The sequence below is a fragment of the Eutrigla gurnardus genome, assembly GCF_963514095.1.
Source record: "Eutrigla gurnardus genome assembly, chromosome: 6".
Classification (NCBI taxonomy): domain Eukaryota; kingdom Metazoa; phylum Chordata; class Actinopteri; order Perciformes; family Triglidae; genus Eutrigla; species Eutrigla gurnardus.
The window spans coordinates 28060011-28081825 of record NC_139920.1 but is presented as its reverse complement, the minus strand read 5'-3'; the positions used below and the strand labels follow the sequence as shown (position 1 = coordinate 28081825).

The 21815-nt window shown below is 46.7% G+C and overlaps 1 protein-coding gene across 4 annotated transcripts in view; it reads right to left on the bottom strand.

Moving 5' to 3' along the window:
• Nucleotides 1-21815, bottom strand: part of tle2b (TLE family member 2, transcriptional corepressor b) — a 149692-nt gene that overhangs the window by 77904 nt on the left and 49973 nt on the right. The window contains exons 7-20 of one of the 4 annotated variants that reach the window (XM_084010788.1): nt 20639-20819; nt 19106-19122; nt 16378-16518; nt 14442-14495; nt 11207-11374; nt 10852-11002; nt 10207-10376; nt 9839-9915; nt 8930-9179; nt 8456-8703; nt 7748-7895; nt 6833-6983; nt 6533-6609; nt 4198-4326 (exon numbers count right to left, since the gene is read on the bottom strand). In XM_084010788.1, the coding sequence (XP_083866914.1) occupies nt 4219-4326; nt 6533-6609; nt 6833-6983; nt 7748-7895; nt 8456-8703; nt 8930-9179; nt 9839-9915; nt 10207-10376; nt 10852-11002; nt 11207-11374; nt 14442-14495; nt 16378-16518; nt 19106-19122; nt 20639-20819 (1941 nt within the window). In that variant the 3' untranslated portion in view covers nt 4198-4218. Of the gene's footprint in view, nt 1-1387; nt 4327-6532; nt 6610-6832; nt 6984-7747; nt 7896-8455; nt 8704-8929; nt 9180-9838; nt 9916-10206; nt 10377-10851; nt 11003-11206; nt 11375-14441; nt 14496-16377; nt 16519-19105; nt 19123-20638; nt 20820-21815 lie in introns of those variants that run through there. The other 3 variants (XM_084010790.1, XM_084010787.1, XM_084010789.1) reach the window with 3 other exon arrangements.

Below are 21815 nucleotides of genomic sequence, written 5' to 3'. Positions count from 1 at the left end.
TCGTCCCCGGCCACCGCCACGCCGCGGGTCGTCCCCGGCCCCCGCCACGGCGCACGTCGTCCCCGGCCATTGCACGCAGCCGGTTGTCCCTTGCCTGAATCGCGTCGATCACCGTATCAGACGATTGAAGTTGTCCTGCTAGACTGGGGTGCAAAATTCCACAACACTGGGACCTTATACGGGTGTAAAAACATGACATTTTATGTCGCCACTAGGTGGCGCTCTGATTGTGAGTCAATATTGCAGTGCAGACGTGTTCAGGGTGGGACTCTCATCAAATGTGAGAAGTTTGAACATGATCAGACAATGTACATTGAAGTTATAACAGTTTAGATTTTTGTGGTCGAAGCATGAATTTCGTCCATGTTCAGGACGCCGTCCCGGCCACGCCCTTTGACTTATGTAAGACCTTTCGATGATTTTGCATCGTTGAGGCCTCTAGAACAGTCTCAGCGAGTTTGGCAGGTATCGGATCAACGGTGTAGTTAGAGTTAGTTAAAATCCAAAGCCTTCAATTGGCTAAAATGGCCTAAAATGGCCAAAAATGTCTGATTTACTGTAGCGCCCCCGAGTGGTCGATTTTAATAAAACTTTCAGGATATGTTCCAGTGAGATATGTCAACATATCCTGCAAGTTTCGTGATGATTGGGTTAAAGGTTATGGAGTTATGTGTATTGATTTCCAGAGTCCCGCCCCTTTTGATGTTCATTGGCTAATAACTTCTTAACGCAATGATATTTTCCAAAGCCTTTGATATCACTTGATCACATATGTCTAGTGATGATCCACAGCTATTTTAGTGAGAATGGGATCTACGGTTTAGGAGAAATGAGCAAAAACATATTTTCCACAAAATTCAAAATGGCGGACAATTTGGGGAGGCGGACTTTAGTAGTCCCGATTGCAATTTTGTAGAGCACACTTGCCTGCACATGTGTGCAAAATTTTGTGTCAATTGGAGTTACGGTGTGTCATTTGGTCTAAAACGCGTTAGATGGCGCTAGAGAGCCAATTTTTTGTGGCCGATTACGAGACCTCCAAAATGGCAACGGAAGTTGTGAAAGAAAAATAATAAAAAACAATACAGTTTCAATAGGGCTTCGCTGCCCGACGTTGTCGGCGCTCGGGCCCTAACTATGCACTTAAAAATGTGATCTAAAAAAGTCATAGTGGAGTGTTCCATAAAAATTTAATTAAAATGTATAGTACGCCATGAAAAAGTCAAGTATGTTCAAAATGATAGTGTAATACTTGTGAAAGTTTTATTTTTTGGGGGAGGAAGTTTGTTCCTCGTGAATGAACGTGTTCAGGGAGAATTATAGATGAGTAATCGGTTGTTATTTGGCTTTTCCCCCTCTGCATTTAAATCTCAGCAAAAGACACCTGACAGGATGAACACAAGTTTGGTTTATTTTTCACACATAGTATTTTTTGTACAGCACATGGGAAACGCATCAGGAGGGAAAAATACACAGTGCAGTTAAAAAAAAAGATCCTTGGCTTTTTAAAATAGAAACTAAACATGGGCTTGTAAAATAGAATTGGAACAGAGAAAGCACAGGCAGGGGAGGAAAGACATGACCGACAGCTGAAGTATCAAATACAATGTCCCAAATATTCACGCTGTACCACCAAATGCATAGCATAACACAGCATCGTTGGGAGTAGGGGTGGGTACAAATATAGATACGGCAATATATCGCGATACTTTGCCGCCAAATACAATATCGATTTATCAACTCCAAAGATCGATAAAAAAAAAAAAAAAAGATTCATATTTAGATGCGTTGTAAATGCATTACTTTATCCTTTTTTCATTTTATTTTCAATATTTATTCCAGTGAATTTCATGGGAATTAATAAAAATGGAGAGGCTTTTTTGAATGAAATCGTTTTGACCCAATTTGTCCTCTGATCAATATCATCTGATGTACATATACATCTTTATTTATATCGCAATATCGTGATGTTGCGATACGTATCGCATCGTGACCAAAGTATCGTGATACGTATCGTATCGTGAGGTTCTTGCCAATTCTCACCCCTAGCTGGGAGTAGTATACATGCTTGAGTATGTATCACTTAGGTCTGCACAATAAGGACTGAAAACAGACGACAGAACCATCGCTACCAATTTGGAAAAAAAGGTGAGAAAACAACAAACAAGACAGAACGGAGGGTCTTATTTTACTTCTTTACATGGGATGTTATACGCCCTCTGCTGTCACCACCACCAAGGAGAAAAAAAAATAAAAAGCAAAAAAGCAAAAAGAAGAAAATATATTTTTCCCACCTGTGTTCCACTTGATATTGTATGTGTGAGTGCGTCCCTGTATTTGCCCCCCCCCGAACCCCAAAACGCAGCCCCAATACATAAACATATCATTACATAAGACGAGCAATCACTATTCATAAAAAATACAGAAATAAATGAGTAACAAAAGAAAAAAGCTTGAAATGTGCCCGTTTAGTCTACATATTGGTGACGCATGTTCTACAGAAGCATAAAGCTCTGATATGCAGTTTTCCTGCTAATTTGGAATATGATACAAGAAGATTGGAAAGAGCAAGAAACCGGGTTCAAATGAAAAGTTCAACATTTTGGGAAACACATTTATTCACTAAGAAGATCCCACTCTCACGTCTGTAATCATAAGGCAACAGCTAGCAGTTAGCTTAGCATAAAGATGGGGAAACAAGGGGAAAGGGTTTGTTTCTTGAATCCATTCCCAAGTGTAGAAAGTGTCACACACCGAGAAATAGTCCCCACTTAAAAGAGCAAATAGTCGAGATAAAAGATAGAACGGGTTAATTAGTGAGCCAGGCTAGCCGTTCTCACTCTTTAAGCTAAGCTTCATTGCGGTGCCAATATTCCCACTCCAATGGAGAAGCGTATTTTCCATAATGTCGAACTCTTCCTTTAAGGTGTTCAGCATGTCAATTAATAGCAATCGATAGCTCACTGAACAAGATTTAGCCGGAGCACTTTGAACACTAGCACATCAGCAGGCAGGCGGAGATGAAGAGATAATGACTCTGATAAACACGGAACTCTCATCTGGTTTGTAAATGAAAACAAGCAACCGGTTGCATAAAACTGGAAAAGGATTTGGATTAGTCGCTGCTTAGTTGGCTGCTGATGATAGCGTAATCGGCGGCGTTAATTTGCCCTCTTGTCTGCCTTACAGTGAAGTCGGCGTGCTGCTACTTCATCTCGCTGACGGCGCCTTTAATGAGAGTGAGTGCGGCGCCCGGTGTCAGGAGAACAATCCGGAGGAATTAGAGGGGAGCAGCTCGGCTGATGTTCTGTGTTTGTGTCTCTGGGCCCTGCGAGGGAGAATCCCATTGACTCGGCTGCTCATTAGACGCCGCCTTTGTCAAGACCAAAATAAAACAGATATTAAACAGTGAGACGGGGAGCGCTGCGATGAATGTTTAATTGGGTGCTCTGTGTGTGTGTGTGTGTCTCCCTTCCTGCGATTACCTCAGGGGGGGTGTATCTGATGGTGTGTGTGTGTGTGTGTATTCTTGCCCGATGGTGTGTGTGTGTTACATGTCGGCGACCCCCTCCGTCTCGGAGCGTCATCGCTCCCCGGCTCCTGACACCTTCGCACTGGGGAGAGCGAGCTGCAGCGTCAGCCTCATTAAGGCCTCCACTGTCTGGCTAATGAATCGATTGTGTGGTATCAGTGCTCCTGGCTGATGCTCCCACAGCGCCTCCTCTGGGGGGGGGGGGGCCTCCCTTCCACTGAGCTCTTAATCAGGAAACAGCCCTAATTACCCATGCCTCCCTCCTCCTCCTCTTCCTCCCTTTCATTTCTCTTCCTTCCGCACTCTCGCTTTCTTTTCTCCCCTCTCCTCCTCGTCTTTCCCTGCCGACTTTATCTTTATGCTCCACCACCCTTTTTCCCTTTGTCCTTCTTATCTCGCCGCTTCCCTTTCTGCCTCTCTCTCTGCTATCATGCCTCATCCTTGGGCTAAAAGAGGAAAGGGGGGGGAGGAAGGAGGAGGAGGCATTTGGGAGCTCCCAGAGTAGCTTATATCACAAGAAAAAAGGGGGAGAAGGGGGTGGTGTGTTAGGGGTGAGGGTCAGGAGGACTCAGAGGACTGAGACGGTGCTGCTGCTGCTGATGTAATGAGGATCGGGAGCGGTTGGTGGGCCAACCAAAAAAAAAAAAAAACACCCCAAAAAAACCTCCGTCCTGTCTCTTCCCATCTCAGTACACCACCTCGTACACCGTGGCCTTCTTGTCCCCGGAGCCCGTCACTATGTACTTGTCGTCCGGGGAGACGTCGCAGCTCAGCACAGACGAGGACTCCTTGGACTGGAAGCCGGCGAGAGACAAACAAACAAAAAGAAGCCCAGGAGAGGAAGAGGAGATGTGGTGATGGATTGATGGAGACATATGGAGAGACACAAACACAAAGAGGAACCACGTTAGGAAAAAGATATGACTCATCAGCTAATACTCCATCACACAAGACATATTTGCATTTCAAAACAGTCGGCAATTATTTCCAGGCAGGCGACGCCACAGCTCCGGGATGCTGACTCATTTGTCTGCTTGGATGTGAGACACGCGGCCCTCTTCCTCCGCAGAGCTGCAGCCTCATTAAACGCAGGTTTAAGCATCGCTGGCAGCCCCAAGGCCGACCGCCTGTATGAACTGGCAAAATGCACAATCCTCTCATTTCTCCTTTCTCTCCTGTGTTTGAAAGCCCGACCCGGGTACCTGGCTTTAGATGATCTAAAGCTCCCTTTAGACCTCCTCCTCCTCCTCCCACTCCTACAGCTACATCATCATTTATCTTCCTTTCTCTCTTCCTAGACTCTCCTCCTCCTCCTCCATCCTCTTAGGCTCCCCTTTCCCTCTGTCCACCTCTCTCATGTCAACTCCTCTGCCTCTCTAAACTCCTCTCCTCCCCTCTCCTCCCCCCCTCTCCTCCCTGCTAGGGGCACAGCAGGGCTGTCAATCATCAAGCCACTGGTGAGAAGCCATTTCACACAGGAACCCTCATACTTTACCAAGATAGCAGGTAGGAGGGAGGAGGGGGGGGAGCATTCAGGAGGGAGGGATGCAATGACAAGCCAAAAGATGAGTTTGGAAAAGGTTTGAGTCAGAGACGGAGTGGGAAAGAAAAATACGAGCAGAGGAACAAAGAGGAAAACTTTGTACTGAGACGTCCTCGAGGATCTTTAGGAGTTCATTCAATGCCCATCTTGATTAAGTTTGGTATCTTATTGTTTCATACTTACCCACGACTGTTTAAATAAATGACGATAAAGTCAGTGATATGAAATAAAGTACTTCTAATGAGGTGAACTCATAATATCTATGGCAGTAAAGCTTAATTGATAGAAATGACAATTAAAAAGAGAGATAAAAGGAACAGCAAGAAGAATAGAAGGGAAAAAGAAGTGTGAAGGGTAGTGTAAGTAAAACGGATTAAAAATATGGAAGGGAAGACAGCGAGGACTAAACCAAGACAAGGACAGAAGGAAGGAGAGAGTGAGACAAGGAGAGAGAGAGACAGAGATGAGGAGAGTGTCGGTGTTAAAGAGAAGCAGGGAGACGGAAACCGGAAAAAGGACAGTGATAAACTAGAAAGAGGGGAGAGCAGAGAGGGGGGGGGGGGGGGGGGGGGCTCTGTGTAACACGGTGACAGGAGGGAGCTGTTTGGCAGGAGAACGTTTGGCATTTGGATAACAAAGCAGATAGCCAGCATTCTCCTTTCAGTCCACAGGGAGAGACAGGAGCCGCCAAGCCTGCTGCCCACTGTAGCTTACAGGAATATGACAGCCACACACACACACACACACACACACACACACACACACACACACACACACACACACACACACACACACACACACACACACACACACACACACACACACACACACACACACACACACACACACACACACACACACACACACACACACACACACACACACACACACACACACACACACACACACACACACACACACACACACACACACACACACACACCTTAAATGTACCTTCTTCTCCCCCCTTGCTATTTCCATTCACACCCAGATGAACTTGCTCAGCTGAAAATATTGCATCCCTGCATATTCATGTTTCAACATTTCCTCAAATGCTGTGAACACGATGGCGTTATTACATTTGTTCTGTGTGTGTGTGTGGGGCTGTGTGTGTGTGTGTGTGTGTGTGGCTGCCTGCACAGTCTGATAAAAACCTCTGCAAGTCGCCATGAATCAACAAACCTGAACTAAAAAAATAAAAAAAATGTTTATCATTCACTTTCACTGATCCTTTTTTCTTTCTATCGCCTCTAGGCCTCAGTGTGTGTGTGTGTGTGTGTGTGTGTGTGTGTGTGTGTGTGTGTGTGTGTGTGTGGGGACAGGAAGAGCAGATAGCTTAAACAACACCATCCACATTGACTAACAGATGACTCTGCAGCCCCAAATAAACTCATCCATATTTATAAATACAAATAAGTATATGCACACATCCTCATAGCTTTACACTCGTCCCTCACCTGGAAGATACTCGCTCCGTATGGCGTCCTCCACGCATTCAACAGATTGTCTTTTCCCGTGCTCACGAACCACTTACCTAAGATAACACGGACACACATGTTAAACACAGTCAAAGGGAACGATACACTGTCCTCAAGCAGCATGCCAACAGTGTGGAGAGTGGTGATCAGTGTTTAATTTAGGAAATCCAAGTGTGTGTGTGTGTGTGTGTGTGTGTGTGTGTGTGTGTGTGTGTGTGTGTGTGTGTGTGTGTGTGTGTGTGTGTGTGTGTGTGTGTGTGTGTGTGTGTGTGCACGTACCGCAGTAGGCGAACTTAAGGGAGAGAACGCAGCTCTCGTGGAGGTGCAGCTGGTACTTGTCAGGTTTGGAGACGTGCAGGACTTCCACATTGCTGCTCTCCATTCCCACAGCCAGCCACTCGCCGGTTGGACAGTAGCCCAGAGAGAAGATCTGGAGACGGACACGGAAGGAAGAAATCAAAGGAACGCAGAAAACGAAATGAAGATAGGAGGAAGGGGGGAGGGGGGGATAGAAGAGAGGAAGCAAGGGTGGAGAAATGAAAACAGAAACGGAGGAGAGAGCATGAGACGGGATGGGGATGAGGGAAGAAAGAAGATAAGGTTGATGAGAGGAAGAGGACAATGGAGGGAAGGGATGAAGGAATTACGTAGGGATTGGTGGATATCAAGGGAAAGGAAACGATGATGAGTGAGAGTGGGAAAAAGAAAGATGGTGGAATAACGGAGATAGGGGGTAAATATAGATTGAATTAATACATTGGGAGAGAAAGAGGGAGAATAGAAAGAGAGAGGGGGAAGTGATGGATGGAGAGAAAGTCATTACACGGTGGATCGAAACTCATCTGACAACGGTGGTCAGCGCTATAGCTCTGTTGTGGCAGTGGGGAGTCAATGTGAGTGTGTGTGTGTGTGTGTGTGTGTGTGTGTGTGTGTGTGTGTGTGTGTGTGTGTGTGTGTGTGTGTGTGTGTGTGTGTGTGTGTGTGAGGGCGCCTGTAAGGTGGAAACATGTTGGTGCTTGTTGCTGCTGGTGTGTGTCGGTGTAAATGCACCTGGAAGGTGAGGTCACAGTGTGTGTTTGTGTTTGGTTTGATGTGTGTGTGTACTGTGCCTGTAAAAGAATGAATGTGCATGTATGTCTGTGTGTAAGTGTGTGTGTTTTTTATGTGACGTAGGCGTGAAGGTGGCGTGCGTACCTGCGAGGTGAAGTCGTGCTGCTGCAGCTGCCGTCCCTCTCGGAGGTCCCAGCAGCGCACCGTGTTGTCCAGCCCTCCCGTCCACAGTTTGGTGCCGTCGTTGGAGATGTCGATGCAGCTCGCTCCGTCCGTGTGGCCCTGGAACTGCCTGCAGGGGGGAGACACACACACACACACACACACACACATCAACACACACACACACGTCAACACAACCACACACACACACACAAACTCACAAGACCTGTGTGCCTTTGCTTCTTTTTTGTTGGAGCTGCCAGATGAAATATATTTGGATTCTTTCCTCCCTGTAGCACCTCGTGACCTCACCTGATTCTTCTTTCTCTCCTGTCCTCCCCCCTTTTCTCCTCCCCACCACATCTCCCTCAATTCATCCTTCACCTAACTTTCCAGAATCCACCCATATCCCCTATGGCTACCCCCCCTCCTTACCTTAGTTATAGTTGAGTCCCCCCTCCCTCTTTCTCCTTCCATGTTTTATCTCCTTCCCTCTCTTAAGAAGTTCCTGAATAATTTCCACATCCTCCAGCCTTCCTCTCCCTCGCCTTCCTTCCTCCCCCCCCCCCCCCCCCCCCCTGCGTTCCCTCCTGACAGCGATCTATTTGTGGAAGTAAAGCACCGTTTTTTTATGTTCTTTTTCTCCTTCCACTGTCCTCTCCTCCCTCTCTCCTCCCTCTCTCCTCTCACCTGACCAGCGTCTGGTTGTGAAGGTCCCAGACGACGATGTTGCCGTCGCTGCAGCAGGAGAAGCAGACCTTGTTGTCGGGGGAGATGGCCAGCGCGTAGCAGGCGGGGGCGGACGACGTCAGCTCGGCCTTGATGCGAGGAGTGGGCGTGGCCAAATCCCAGATTGACAGCGTGCTGGCCTCCCCGCCGACGATCAAGGTCCTTCCGTCGGGGAGGATTTTACAGGATCGGATGTAGTTATCCCTGTTCTGTTTGGACAAGATAAAAAAGACTGTTACGTTTGTGTGGACGAGGCTTTACGGGACACTTGATAACATCAGTAGTGGACTGCTGCAGAGGTCAAGGCTCGGGCACCTCCGAACCTTCTGAATCCCCAGCCTTAATATTTAACAACGTCAGCAGCAAGTAACCATGTGACTGTGTCTATTTTTAAAACGTGTGTGTGCCAGTTTCACTTCCTCCCTGGTTTCTCACCAGACAGTCCAGCTGGGCCATGGGGCTCTTGCTTCCAGGCTGGCTGATGTCCCACACCTTGACGCAGCCCTTGCCTCCGGTGTAGACGTGGCGCGTGGAGGTGCTGATGGTGACGGCGCACACCACCTCGCCGTGGCTCAGGGTGTGAATCTGACGGGCGTGGCGAGGGATTCCCGGGCCCAGCAGGGCGTCGGGGGGAAAGGGCACCGGCTGCATCTGGCCGTCGGCGCTCACGTGGAACGAGTAGGCGCTGAAACGAGGAGGGGGAAGAAATAAAATAAAGACCGTCTCGGACTATCGGGTTCTGCAAAGGAGACTTGAGAAAAGTCATGTAAACATACATAATTCACGAACAACCTGCACAGGTGGAAATTCTGTAATATTTGTCTGAATTCTGGCAATCACTCGGCCGACTGCAGCTGCAGGCGGGATGCATAATGGCAGATTGTATTACGAGAGTCCGTGTGGCATTGCTAATGGCCGATCAATACTGCACGGGGTTGAAGCCAAAGCTGTTTTATGATTTTCAAATTAGCACCGCAAGAATGAATTATTACTCCGCAGCACGTGACAAACACAACACGACTCGTCAGTCAGTGCAGCCGAGAGGACCGTATGCAGGCATGTTGGGAAAGGATACCTGGAACTCCTGCATCTACCTTTGTTAGACATGGGTAAATACTACTACTGCTAATTTGGATTATTATCCACTCCAAATATTTTTGTCTGCGTCTAACTATTTCTTTTTGAATCAAAAGAAAATAAAACTAACTGTTTACCTGCTTGAATAACTGGGGAATATACTAAATTAAGCATATATTCATCAGGTATTAAAAGGCTTTAAATATGTCTCTACTGAATATCGGCAACATCCAGTTTTAACGCCAGAATACGGGAGTAAATACTCACGGCTTGCCACCAGAGGAACCAGGCAGAGAAGAGGACAGCCCTGGCGCCCTCAGGTGAGACCGAGAGTCATACGCCACCTGGTGGGCACAATTACAAGGTGGTGATCAACACATTGATGGCTCCTACAGGCCGGTCTGCTGATCATGTGTACTGATGATGAAGACTATAGTTAACAAGACGTCTCTCTGTGACCGCTGCTCTCCAGCAAAGCCAATTAGAGAAAGTAAACACTTTAATTACATAATGCACAACACGACCCGGATACCACGGAGCACATTCATCCGGGTTTAAAACAGTCAGAGGGGTCGAGTTGACGGCGAACCATAAATCAATCCCTGGCAGAGAAGAACGACCTGGCCTTTACTCACCATGGGGCTCCGGGAGTAGGCATTGGCCGCCGCGCTGATCTGCGGGGAGAGAGTCAGAGCCCCGCCGAAACCTCCCGGGCTGGCCAGCTCGCCGTTCAGCCCTGCGTGGGACACCACGCCAAAATGAGCCGGGTATGAACCGGGGGGCACAGACATGGGACTGCGGAGAGCTGGGGAAGGGACGGAGAGAGGAAGGAGGGAGTGAAGGGTGGAAGTAAAGAGGGGAAACCACCAACACACACAGTCACAGAGGGGCTGAGAAGAATGGAAATCTGCTTCTTTCAATAAAACAGTATTTGTTAGGAGTTTGGAGGATTGCTCAAGAGCACAATGGTTACGGTGAAGTTCGGTCAGACGGGGGCTCATTTCAGTCACGGAGGCATATTTTTAGTTTGAACTTTCACTGCATGACAAGGCTGTCAGAGAATAAACAAGTGAGGACATGGAAAAAACAGAGGAGCAAGAGGATGTGAGGCATGAAGGGCAGAGGTGAACTCCCATTCAGGTCCACACAGTTAATTCAAGGAGCCATTTGCTGAACTTTAAAATAATATTTAAACAGATGAATCTATGTAGAGAGAGTCATGTTGTGCTCCTTAATCAACGGTAAACTAATCTTATTGTTTTCAGTCAGGGCGGTCTCACCAAGGGGGTCTGCACTGGATGCTGCTTTGCTGACCAGGCGAAGGCAGGAGGTGCTGGGACCAGGAGCTCCTGGGGCTCCCGGAGTAAGTGCCTCGCGGTGGGATGGGGACGGGGTCCCAGACTTGGACAGAGGAGACTGGGACTTATCCATCTGCAAACAACAAATAAAACAATTAAAACACGTGGCTGATCTGTCACAGGAACTAACGTAGGACACTTATCCCACTTAAAGCCCTCCTTTAGTACGTCAACCATCAGATTGCTTATCCGTCACTTTACAAACAGTCTCAGTGAAAAGATAAGAAGTGGTCTCTGTGGTACTGGTCTCTGTTCTAGACATCCATGTAGGTCGTACCTGTGCGGGGTCCTTGGACTTCCCTGGGGTGGGGCTGCGGGGGTTTGGGGTGGAGGGGGCCTCTCCTGTGCTTGATGAGCCTGGGAGCTCTTTCCTTAGGGTGGGCGCCCGGTCCAAGCCGTTCCCGTGGGGGGAGTGAGGAGGGCTGCCCACGGGGGAGTTAGGCTCCTGAATGACGGACAGAGATTGTAAAATGATATAAAGTTCTGCTCCAACAGGCTTGTTCTTCCATTTCCCTTCTCAATTCCACTTTTCAGCATTTCATAATTATGTTGGGTGCAACCACACAATCTTTGTCACCATGATAACTCTGCTGTTAAGTCACGCCTGGTATTGTTAGAAACCACTGTGTTGTGTTTGGTGAGTGATATCACTCCAACTGGAATTCCCAGATGATAGTCCATTCATTGTGTTCACATGGGCGAGCTTTAAACCATCTTAAAACCATCTTAAACCCATCAGAACCGTATCGAATTCATGTGTACAGGATAAGAAACGTGTAGGGATCGGATCTCTGAAGCCGATTGCAACCCCTGGCTTGGGTCGTCGTTTATCTGACTTGTGCCGCCTTGTGAACGAGATCGAATCGGGCTCGCGTCCTGCACATGCGCGAGGATTTTCGCCTGGGATTTCATAAATCGGACGCCGTCATAAATAGTAATGTTGCCGGAACAGTCAAACGATACCATGGCTTCGAATAAATCAACAACTCATTTCTGGACGGACGAGGAGACTGTCTGTCTGTCTGTATGCCGCCAGATCGTTATTGTTTTTAGCCAGGTCACTGACCATTATCGGACTTATTCAACGGCATGTGAACAGGGATTTTAGAAGAGACCCCCCCGTCGAGTGGCAACGTATTTCTTGGAAAAACCAATACGATCTTATCATGTGACCGCACTGATTGTCTTACCTGTACCTGAAGCAACGTTGCAGAGCATGGCATGGCCCTGAACAAACACTTATTGGCTTTTCTGTATGCCAACATGTGAAAAAGCTGAACCGGGCAGAGTTTGTAAAAAAAAATAATAATAATACGAATTCAAAATATGCTTATTTAAGCCGAGAATCTTCCCTTATGGATCTAACACAACCTCAGTCTGTGTCACTGTGTTGTGATTTGTAAAATGGACTCAGAGCTCAGGGAACATTCCAGTGAAACAGTAGAGACTGTCGGTGTCGTGTGTGGACCTGGAGATAATGTTGCTGTTACAGCTGCTTTCATCACTGGAGCCACTGTTGAGCCAGCGCTGCCTCCCCGGAACAGAGTGCCGGGGTAAGCATTTCTCACTAGGTCACAGTGATCAGCACAGACATTTAAGTGCTTACACACTTACACTTACACACACTTACACACACTTACACTTACACACTTACACTTACACACACTTACACACACACACACACACACACACACACACACACTTACACACACACACACACACACACACACACACACACACACACACACACACACACACACACACACACACACACACACACACACACACACACACACACACACACACACACACACACACACACACACGAGAGTTTGCCTCCCTTTTTCTGCCATTACCCACATTTGTCACATTTCTTTTCCCTTCTGCTTTTGTACCAGTTTTCCAAATCACACAAGAGACCGGTTCTGCTTTTGTGTGCAATATCAAAATACAGAGGGCTTAGATAAAACACATTTTGGTACACTGCGTGAAGTATTTAAAGAACTAAAATATTCCAGGGGCATAAACGGCTTTGCATATATTAAACGAACCAAACTGCAGTTATCTAATGACAGAAGGGAGGAGGAAAAATGGGGGGGAGGCGGAGTGAGAGAAGAAGGAGTGAAAAGAAAAGAGACGGTGGAGAGATGGAAGAACAGAGGCTTCAAGAGTTTGGAAAGAGAACAGAAATAAACAGAAGAGGTAGATGAGAAGAGATAGGCAGACCAAATATTTGTGTGTGTCTGTGTGTGTGTGTGTGTGTCTATCTGTGTGTGTGTGTGTGTGTGTGTGTGTGTGTGTGGAGACAGAGTACAGACAGTTCACAAGAAGAGAATGCAAACAGCGGTGGCTGATAATGAGCTAACATAGGAGCGCTTCCTATTTACAAGGAAACTGCAGCAGAAAGCTGAACTAGCTACACACATGCCGACTCACACACACACACACACACACACACACACACACACACACACACACACACACACACACACACACACACACACACACACACACACACACACCTAGATACGATAGACGATGTGTGTGAATGTGGAGCTGAAATAATGACTTGATTGACTGATTATCAGAAAATGAGGCTAATCTAAATTCCAGCTTCTCAAATCTCAGAATAATTTACGGCTATGGATATTTCCTGCAACACGGATGTACAGCTCGTGCTCAAAGACTACGAGGAAGTGTGTGTGGGAGAGAGAGTGAAGTGTGAATTCAATGTTTGCCCATAGTGGAGATTGTGGATGAACATTGGCAGCGAAAAGTGGAATATTTCCATTGAGGTCAGAAGAAAACCATTATGTATTGTTGCGCTGGTGAAATGTCTTTCTGTGAGCGTCGGGCTGAACTATTGACAGACGGCTCTGCAGAGGACGGAGGTGGATTCCAAGTGGTGCCAAGTATACGAACAGTGAACGCCGGGTTCATGCGTTACTGCAATATGGTGTCAGGGAGCTTCTGTGGGATAAAGACTCACCTTTTTTTAAGTTGGCGAAGTTGTCACTATCACAGGGGGGGAGGTGGAGGGAAGTAGCACCAAGCTTCCAATTCCTCGTTAAAAACCCAAACGAGGAGGTCCAAAACAACCAAGGAAAAGAAAACACCGGTGGAAAAGAAGGAAAAAAAAGAAAGATGGCGACGGTGCCCGTGATAAAACCAGAGTCAACATCGGACCGCGTTTCAAAGGTGGCGTGATCTAAGGGATTTCAAAGGGCACGAAGTCGAGGGGGAGGAGCTCTGTGGTCGTGGGGGAGGAGCCTGAGAGTTGGAAACATTCAGAATCTGACAGAGTGCCCTCCATCCGCCGGACTTGCCGACTGGGACTTTAACATCTATTTGAAGTTGCTTATTTCTCACATTTCTTTACACTAAATCTTCCCACTGCAGCTGGAAACGAGGCTGATGAGAGTGAACACGGTGGCGGGCTGTAAAAAAAGAAAACTGCTGCCACTTCTTCACAAAGTGAAGTAAATGAATTCACTCACAGAAGGACAACTTACTTCATTGGAGACGTCCACCACGAGATTGTCTTCACTCTTGTCTCCGTCGCTGTCCTGAGGAGCAAAGAAGAGATAAGAAAAGTAAAACATCCTCCAATTTCTTCACATCCACGAAGATAAGACGGCTACTTCACCGGTTGCTCTCTCTCTCTCTCTCTATCACCCACACAGACACAGACTGTACGTTCACGTCGAGAACTTTAATAATAAAGATGGAAACACACCAAAAAACACACACCAGCACACACAGGAATCCATATATCAATATCGCTGGATGCTCTTTGCTTCCTTTCCCCGTCTGTCCTCCATGCAACATTTAACACAAACATACTGGATACCATATACACTATATTCTCACCAAACATCTCTCTCACACTATTTCTATCTCCCTCTCTCATCCACACACACACACACACACACACACACACACACACACACACACACACACACACACACACACACACACACAAACTGTTGCTCTTTCCCCATCCACGGTACATTTTCGCTCTTCGCCTCGCCACCTCTCTCTCTCTACTATAGCTCTCCCTTTTTCCTGGGGTGAGAACGATGGCACTTAGTCGCCATGGCAACAGCTCTTTGATGTGATCATGGCCTGATATTCCTATTGACATCAGTGTGGAGTGACATCAGTACCTAAATATACCGAGCCAAAAACAGGGCTATTTCTAAAGCCTATTCCTAGAACAAAAACACAGCGAGCGAGTGAGAGGGACGGGGAAAAAAAAGCAGAACATTTGAAATGAGATGGAATAAAAAAAAATATGAAAAGACAAGTCAGAGAGAGTGAGAGGGGGGGGGAAGTGGAGAAATTGAGAGGAGTGTGATAAAAGAGAGTGATGCAGAAGAGCAAAAAAGGCAAACGGAGAGAAATGGGAGCTGTAATGTGTCTCGACAGACAGAAAAGAGGAGTGGAAACTATCGGTGCTCGTTCTCGCTCTGAGCTCATGGTAATATTTGGACTGTTGTTGTTGATACCTAACTGATTTCGCTGGAGGCCGTCTCGCAGACAGACTCCCAGTGTCAATCAATCCTCCAGACTACAAACACACAGCCGTCTAATTCATTACAGCTATCTCGCCTCGGCCGTCTCTCTTCTAGCTCCCCCATCGTCCCCGTTGGGCTCATCCAAACCAAACATGACTCTTGATTGGCCCGGGGCCCCTGACCCATGTGTGGCCTACACATCAGGCCACAGGTGATGTCTTACACACACACACACACACACACACACACACACACAACACACACACACACACACACACACACACACACACACACACACACACACACACACACACACACACACACAACACACACACACACACACACACACACACACACACACACACACACACACACACACACACACAACCCACACATGCACTTTTGTTACTGGTTTGAATATGTGGCTTTTCTTTAAAATATCTTGTAGAAATGATGCATTATACAGCACACTGATCAGATTGAATATGAATTCTTTGCTGCATGTTTATTGCTATCGGGTCCGGGTTCCTTCCGTGTGGAGTTTGCATGTTCTCCCCGTGTGAGCGTGGGTTCTCTCCGGGTTCTCCGGCTTCCTCCCACAGTCCAAAGACATGCAGGATGGGGATAGGTTAATAAATGTCCTGTAGGTGTGAATGTGAGAGGGAATGGTTGTCTGTCTCTACATGTCTCCCTGTGATAGACTGGTTACCTGTCCAGGGTGTACCCTGCCTTCACCCAATGACAGCTGGGATCGGCTCCAGCCCCCCCGTGACCCTGAATACAGGATAAGCGGTGGACGATGGATGTTTATTGCTTATTTACAAGCCATTTCTATCTTTGTGTTTCATTCATATTCTCCTGGTGCTGCTGCAACTACTCAGTTTGTCCGTGGAAAGCTGGATTTAGGATGAGAACATACACAAACACATACATAGGAGTGCGGCGGTAGCGGCTCCTTGTCGTCACAACGCCTCCTCTTCGCTTCAGCTCCTCCCTGCGAGGAGGAGTAACCTCCCGACGGGCCCTGGCGCTCCTCGTTGGGCTGGCTGTCTGTCGATGACACCGACTTGCTCTGAAGAAAACACAAGGACAAAAAAACATAAGGGGAAAACCACACTGACGCATTACTACCACGGACATCGAGGAGATGTTTTTAATGATAATTAAAAACAAAAACACACCTGTGGACGTACAGGTCTCTGTAGATAGAAGCTCAGGTAAATAAGGAAAAGCATGCTGAGTAGTTACACAAATATCAACAGAGAACCCCATGAAAACCAACATAACAACACACACACACACACACACACACACACACACACAAGAACAGCAGACGTAAGCACGGGTTAACACGTAGCCATAGAAGCACACGAGACAACGTATGAAGCTAATTAGTGCGCTCCCCTCGACACACCGGCCCTCGTGTAAAATACGACTCTCATTATTGGGCGATAAAGCTGTGAAGGCATATTTACAACTCGGCCCGGGCCCCGGCGCTCGCTGCTCGGAAAAGCCGATCAAAGCATTGTGTAGTTTTTTTTGTGTGTGTTGGGGGGGGGCAGGGGTTCAGTGAGGGCCACTTGTCATTCTCTGGTCCCCCTGTGGGGAGGACAAGAACAGTGAGGGTTTAACACACCAATGAGTCACACAGGAAGGAGCCCACGGGGCCGACAGGAAGGAGCGCCGAACAAGGGGCGAGGAGAAACCACACAATGGACCTCAGTGAGGCTCAACAAACTTCCCTCTCTTCTTTCTCCTCCTCCTCCGCCTTCTTCTTCCCTCTCCTCCCGACTTCCTCTCGCTGTCCCTTTTTTCCCCTCCATTTAAAATTCCATCATGTTTTACTGGTGCGGGCCTCTCTGATAAATGCCAATTGATATGCATCTCCCTCCTCCCTCCCTCCCCCCTCCCCCTCCCCCTCCAAACGCCGTAACGCTTGGTTAAGTTCAGCACAAACCTCAAGTCATATGAGAAATATTTTCCTGGTGCTTAACAATCAGCATTGTGTTTAGCAATTAAATTATGCTAAGGGCTTCATAACGGATGGAGAGAGAGAGGGAGGGAAAGTTAAGTCAGTAGCGCTCTTAAATCATTTTCATTTCGCAATAAAAGCCAGAACAAAGACTCGCTGGTATTTCTTTTTTTTCAACAACCTTTCCCTCCCTATTTTCCTCGGTCTTTTATTTTCTCCCTCTTTAGTCTCTTTCTTTCCTTTTCCAATTTCACTCTCCATCTCCCTTTGACCCCCCCCCTCCTCCCCCCCTCCCCCTCCTCTCTCCGTGTTATCAACAGTCACACTGATGAAGGCCAGCTGTCCGTTGCAGACAGTACAGTAAGCAAGTGTTTCCGTAAAGCAGAGCATTCTGCAGCAAAGAGAAAATAGGAAAAAGCCACCGAATTTCAATCATCCTATTTGCACCGCGTAGGGGTGAGTATTGGCAAGAACCTCACAATACGATACGTATCGCGATACTTTGGTCACAATACGATACGTATCGCGATACTTTGGTCACGATACGATACGTATCATGATATTGCGATATAAATAAAGATGAAGTACCTGTATATCAGATGATATTGATCAGAGGACAAATTGAGTCAAAACTATTTCATTCAAAACAGCCTCTCCGTTTTATTAATTCCCATGAAATTCACTGGAATAAATATTGAAAATAACATGAAAAAGGATAAAGTACTGCATTCACAACGCGTCGAAACATGAATCTTTGGAGTTGAAAAATCGATATTGTATTGGGTGGCAAAGTATCGCGATATATTGCGGTATCGATATTTTTACCCACCCCTAGCACCGCGTTTATTCTCCAGGGACTTAAATAACTACAGTGACATAAATATGTGCATGAACACTTTTACCTTTCACTGCATTTTGCATTCACTCAACCATTCTAAGGATGGATTTCGTTTTTTCTTTAAACCCTTCAGTTGTGGTGACCTGAGTCACCGTATGGTCACAGCTGGGGATGCACCGACTTTTTCAGTCCCGATACCCGATACCTGTGGCTTTGGGTATCGACTGTTGACCACACTGTCTGTAATATTGAACACTGACTAAGTCAATTTGTTCTGTCTGGCGTGTTCTTGCCTTTAAAAAGTCACATTAATATATGAATCAGTGTGAAAACAACATGTTTCTCTGGTTTCAAATGATACAAAAGAGCAAGTTCTGCGGGGAAACATCTTTCTAAAAGGATCTCATGGTGTGATATCTGGTGGGGGGGGTTGACATTTTATATATTGGATGCACAGTACACCCAAGTAAACAATATTAAGTAAGAGAGCTGCTTGTTTCGACGCACCGGCAGCAACGTTGTGGGCAGCGGTGTGTTAATCCTTTCACTCGGGTATCTTGTAGATTACCAGAACATTTTGTGGCGCCGATAAACAAACAGTCGCTTGTTCATCCATCCACTCAATTTGTTACTTTCTTCCAGAACAGAACAAGCAAAAAACGCTGCTGAGCTCAAGCGTTAGTGTGATGAAAGAAAACCTTGAGGAGCTCAAGGTCGATCGCTCCTCCGAGTCGAGCTGGGCTCCTCCTGGCCGAGGTCCAGTCTCCATTTCACTACGTTTATCACTGTCACACACACACACACACACACGTGGATGCACACAACACACACATTTACACGACTACTCACCCTGCTGGGTGCTCCCTCTGGGATGGGGTGAAAGGTAAGGAGGGAGAGAGGGGTGAAGAGGACACAAGAGAAAAGTTTGACGTCAGTCTTGATAATAATAACAACAGTCCCCCCAGTCAGCCAAGGTTAGGCTGAACTACTACCACTCCTCCTCTCTAATAAAGATACAGACACACTATTGTGCCTGATTCCAGTCTCCTCTCTATCCCCCCCCCCCCTCTCTGTTTGCAACCACACAAAGCTCGCTGTCTTCCCCTCGCTGCCTCTTTCATCGCTCGCTATCTTTTCACTCATTCTTCCCTCTCGTATGTAAGGACAGAAAACGCACACAGCTGCAGACATGGCTAAGCTCTCGCACGGATGCTTAGCACGCCAATACGAACACATTGATCTCTCTATCTCTTTCCACATTCTACTCTCAATCCTCCCCCCCTTTTTTTCTTTCCTCTCCTCTTTCTAGCTCTCAGTTTATTCATGAGAAAGTGTCTTGGCTCCGTGCCTGAAACGGAGTGCACGGATAAGATATTCTATTGGGGTGAAGGAAAGTTCATTGAGAGAAAGTGTTTTCTGCTGCGTTCACGCGTAAGTGCAATGAATACGTCTGTCCATATTATGACAGCAAACTAAACAAGGAAGTTCAAACTCAGTCCAGAAGGTGACTCGGCGGTGCAGATTACGCAAAAAGCTGCCTCACAAAGCAATGTATAGTATGGCTTTGAATTTAAGTCTAAAGTGAAAAAAGACAAAACAAAGATCTGTTTTTATTCTGTGGCTTGGTGCCCATTCTAGTAAGAAATAGACTTTATTGAATATACGTGCAGAGACACAAACATTTTATGAAGAAAAAGATCTCTGATGTGTGATATCTGATGGTTTCAAGCTGGATATTGAACTTGTTAAACATCTTCTCAACGTGTTCAATAGTGGAATTGATTTTCCATGATGAAGCCTTTTGTGTTCACCGACCTGAAACAACAGCAACTACACAGTTTTGCAGTACTGTACCTACAATGTACTTAACTTTAGAGCTCAAACGTCTTACTAGGAAACCAGAGGAATCTGCAAGCTCATGTCTTATTTGCTCTGGCAGATGCGTCTAGTCCTTTTTCTCTTTGAACAAAAAATAAATAAAAAATCACCACCGCAGCTCATCTCCTCACACTGCAGTGTGTTTACATCTTTCCATTGCTCAGTGCTACGTCACATTTCATTCCTCTAATTGGTTGTAGGTCTATCCACTTGTGTCTAGAGGGATTTGGGATCTATACCCGGCGATAACACCCTTTGGAAATGGAAAATTTACGATTTGGTGTGGCGATGTCAGGCTAAAAATATGATTTTGTTCAGTTTTCAAGCTTTTTCTATTATATATTATTACTTTTATCATTATTATTGTTAGCTATACATCTGATTTCATTAGTAGGTTGCATGTAAATGTGTAAATGTAGAGTCTTCCTCCCCCTGGCTTCCCAAAACATTTAAATGTCTTTTTTTTGGAGACAAAATGAAGCACTAAAGTGTGCAGCTCTTTACCTCTGAGATGTTCAGCATCAAGGTGATTGCGCTCATCTTTGGAGGCAAGGTGGGCCGAGACTCCCAGGGCCCCAGTCAGTGCGAGAAGCCCCGAGCCCCCCGCCCCCAGGGACAGACCTGATGGGTGTGGCGTCAGAGGGATGCCGGGGGCGTGGTGAGACAGGTGCTGGAGCTGCTGCTGCTGTGGCCACAGGGAAAGGAGGGAGCGGGGGAAGGGGTGGTGTCATACGAGAGAGGTGGGTGGTTAGAAAAAGAAGACACGGATCGAAAATGAGCATAAGAAAGTGCAGAGAACAAAGAAGAAGGGAAAAGTTTGGGGGAAGTGGGGGTTGTGTGAGAGGAGGAAGGGAGAAGGTGAATGACATAAAATCCACACGGAGAGCTCAACAGCGAGAGAGGAAAATAAGATGAAGGAAGAGAGGATGTTAAAGACATTAGTGGATCAAAAAGGTGAGAAAGATGGACGTCAAGGACGAGAAAGACGGGGAGAGGAAAATATAATGGTTGGGATACACAGAGGAGGAGGAGGAGGAGGAGGTGGAGAGTGAAACAAAAGAAGGAGAGGTGGTGAAAAGAGTGAGGGGATGAATGCAATTTATTATGAAGGAAAAGGCGGGGAGAGGATAATTGAGAAAGAGACCAGGGGAAAACATAGGGGAGGTAGAAGAGGGGGAAGAAAATGTTTGAGCCAGAGAGTAAATGATGGGGAGGAAGTGGAACAGAGGAAAATCACGGTGGAGGCAGCGAAAAGTGAAGGAGAATTAGATGAACAGGAGGAGGAGAAGATAGGGCGAAGAGGGCAAATGAGCACAGGAAGAGGGAGGGTTGCAGCGGAGAAAGCAAAAGATAAGACATAGCCCTAAAAACAATGGGAGAGGAGAAATGAGGCCGTAGTGGGAGGAAGAGAATGATAAAAGATTACAAAAGAAAGTGAACGGGAAAAGAGCGTGATGGAGGATAGAGCGAGTAAAGGGAGCAAAGGAGCAGCTACAGATAAAGAAAGGCTATTATCCTGAGGGGAGCGTTACGATGTGGTTTTTTTGTGTGTGTGTGTGTTGTTTTGTCGAGCCGGTGTGTTCGACACACATTCACCTGAGAGACAACAGCGTTTGTAGAGCTGGGAGGAACAAACGGCTTTAAGGAGACGGTAATGTGATCAAGCCGACGAGCTCTGGAA